Source organism: Erythranthe guttata, chromosome 9 (genome assembly GCF_056151865.1).
Source record: "Erythranthe guttata isolate IM_541 chromosome 9, IM_541, whole genome shotgun sequence".
NCBI lineage: Eukaryota > Viridiplantae > Streptophyta > Magnoliopsida > Lamiales > Phrymaceae > Erythranthe > Erythranthe guttata.
The window spans coordinates 12,244,383-12,247,441 of NC_142541.1; the positions used below are offsets into that span (position 1 = coordinate 12,244,383).

The following is a 3,059-nucleotide window of genomic DNA, read 5'->3' on the forward strand; positions in this document are numbered from 1 at the left end:
ATTCATGCAATCAATAATAACATAAAAGCACATAAGGTGATCAAGTTCATGCACTTAATAAAACAAGTAAAAGAAATAATCCGGAATTAAAACTTGCATAAAATCATAGAAAAGGGTTCATAAATCCCACATAAGGTTCTAAATAAAATCCTAGAAACTAAAGACTTAGCTACTCGTGATTCTTATGATAAAGAAAACAAAAGAAATAAATTAAATAAGAAAAACTAATAAAATTATGGCATTGCAGATTACGACCAATTCAAGGTCATCAGATATGTTCGTTGTTATATTTTCAAACTTTCTCTTTGAATTTATTATAATCGTGTATGTATGTATGAAAGAATGAATTACATTTACTCCAGGTACAAGGATCTATCGGTGATGCATACTTGAAGCATTACGAATTCGCTATGGAAACGACAAATTTATCATATTCGCATCCGACGGATTTTGGGAATTCTTGTGCATTCAAGTTGCTGTTGAGATTGTCCACAAAAGCCCAACACGTACTGCTAATTTTTTTTAACTCTTCTATTCCAACATATATTCAAATAAAATGTTTTTTTTTTTTTTTTTTTTTTTTTTGTGGCAATAAAATTATCAGGGTATAGCTAAGAGGCTTATGGAATCAGCTGCGCGAAAATAGTATTTTCCGTTAGATGTGAACGGTGGATACTTGATGGAGGGGACCAAAAGTGAAATTGGACGGATGAAAAAGTGTAATTCTCCCTAGTTTTCAGAATTCGAAATAAAAACATTGTTAAAAAGTTGGAATTTTCAAATGGGAATCGACATAATTCGAAAATTCAGTTCAAGTTTAATTTTCACCTGTGTAGCACGGAGACTCCAACTTCTCAATGTTTTTCCGCGTTTCGGAAACGTTTCGTGTCGAAAACTCGAAAACACCTGCCGGACAACTTACGGGTCATTTTACAATTTTTTAAAAATTAGAAACATATTTGAATAGCTAATTTTCAAATATTTTTGTTGTTTCTCAAATTATTTACATGATTTAATGATCAGTTGCAAATTAATAGTTGATAGTAAAATTTATTTTTAATATATTTGTATAAAAATAAATAAAAAGAATTTATATATACATAAAAATTTATATATGTTTATACAGAATATTTATAAATTCACCCCTATATTTTTAATATTTACACGTTTCCCCATTTTCGAAAAACCCCATTTCCCCGTATCACCGTTTATGTGTATGTACTACATAAAGAGTCCATATGCTACCCCTTATATAAACATCAACTAGTGGCATACATTATAAACTCATCTCTCTTCTATCCAAAAATCATGGCCACTATTTGCCGCCATTCTCTCATACTTTTGCTAATTCTCTTCTTCTCCTTCAACTGTTTGGCATTTTCAAAGAGGTGCCATCCAAATGACAAAAAAGCCCTCCTTCAAATCAAGAAAGACCTCAACAATCCCTACGATTTAATCTCATGGGATCCGACCACCGACTGCTGCACCTGGTCCACGGTGGACTGCGACGACAAAACCAACCGCATCACCGGATTCCACACCTCCGCCGCTAATTTCGGCCTCCCCATTCCGGCGTCCATCGGAGACCTCAAGTATCTCGAAAACCTCGCTTTCCACAAAGTCAACGTCACCGGTCAAATCCCGGAATCCATAACCAAGCTCACCCACCTCAACTTTCTCGATCTCCGGTGGAATTCTCTCACCGGCCCTGTTCCGTCGTTCCTCAGCAAACTCAAGAAGCTGACGTACATTGGGCTGTCGTTCAACAACTTCTCCGGCTCGATTCCGGCGTCGCTCTCCCAGCTCCCGAACCTCGGCGGCCTCCTTTTGGACCGGAACAAACTCACCGGCTCAATCCCGGCATCTTTCGCCGATTTCCGGCAGCAGGATTTCTATCTCTACCTCTCACATAATCAGCTGACGGGGAATATTCCGCCGAGATTGGGGCACGCTAACTTCACATTCATCGATGTATCAAGAAACAGGCTTGAAGGTGACATATCGTTCTTACTTGGGAAGAACAAGAGCTTAAACACCGCCGATTTTTCGAGGAACATGTTTCAGTTCGATTTCTCCGAGGTGGAGTTTTCGGAGAGCTTGGGGAATCTGGATTTGAACCACAACAGGATTACGGGGAGATTGCCGGAGGGATTGGCTGAGTTGGGTAATCTTATTTCGCTGAACGTGAGTTACAATCGGCTCTGCGGCAAGATTCCGGTGGGCGGAAGGTTGCAGGACTTTGAAACGACGTCGTATTTCCACAACAGGTGCTTGTGTGGTGCACCGTTGCCAAAATGCTAAGGCCTCGTTGGTGGTTGGAGAGATTAGCTATGATTATCTAAATAATGCGACTTTATTTTATGTTTGATATCCTCAATAATATGTCGGGTCGACCCGCAAGTATTATATATATATGTTATCATGGTTTATCTTGTCTTCTATGTATGTTTCTTTATTTGATCATCGAGTGTCCAATAATATAATTGGTTTCATCAGATTATTAATCTTATATTAACTAATCTTATCTTGACAATCAAATGATTATTTTAATTAAAGTAAATTGCGCCAAATCCTATAATACTTTTTTTTTTTCAGTCTAGGTAGATCCTAAAACATTTTCTTATTTATTAATAAGCAACATTACCATCACCAAAGTATTCTCCATATAACTTTTTTTTTTTCTTTTTGATTTTCATGATTAATTAGATTGCATCGGAGGGGCCAAAATCATATGTGCGTGCATTGTATGATTGTGTGTATGTGTACATAGGTCTGTGATTATGCGTGTATCTTTGTGTGGAGTTTCGACAATGGCATCAACAGGGAGCGGAGGTGGAGCATATTTGATGGAGTTCAACGGGATTGAACGAAATCTGATCCAGTTAGATTAAACGTGATGAAAACTAAGTCTAAAGAACAAAGAATTTTTAGCAAATTATAAATATCTTATTATCCTAATTGTTACAGGGGTTAATTTATAATCGAAAATTTTTCCACCGTACGGCCTGATTTACGCACAAAATCAGTCAGCCAACTCAACAATTCTTCACACAAACGTA

General features: G+C 37.1%; 1 protein-coding gene across 1 annotated transcript; it reads left to right on the forward strand.

Annotated features, from left to right (window-relative positions):
* Positions 1 to 1,207: 1,207 nt before the first annotated feature.
* LOC105974106 (polygalacturonase inhibitor) lies at positions 1,208 to 2,441 on the forward strand. Its single transcript, XM_012999168.2, has one exon. The coding sequence runs from the start codon at positions 1,309 to 1,311 to the stop codon at positions 2,299 to 2,301; it is 993 nt and encodes a 330-aa protein (XP_012854622.2). The 5' UTR covers positions 1,208 to 1,308; the 3' UTR covers positions 2,302 to 2,441.
* The last annotated feature ends 618 nt before the right edge of the window (positions 2,442 to 3,059 follow it).

Coding starts and splice junctions, on each gene's coding strand:
- LOC105974106 (XM_012999168.2), top strand. CDS start 1,309: ATGGCCACTATTTGCCGCCATTCTCTCATACTTTTGCTAATTCTCTTC.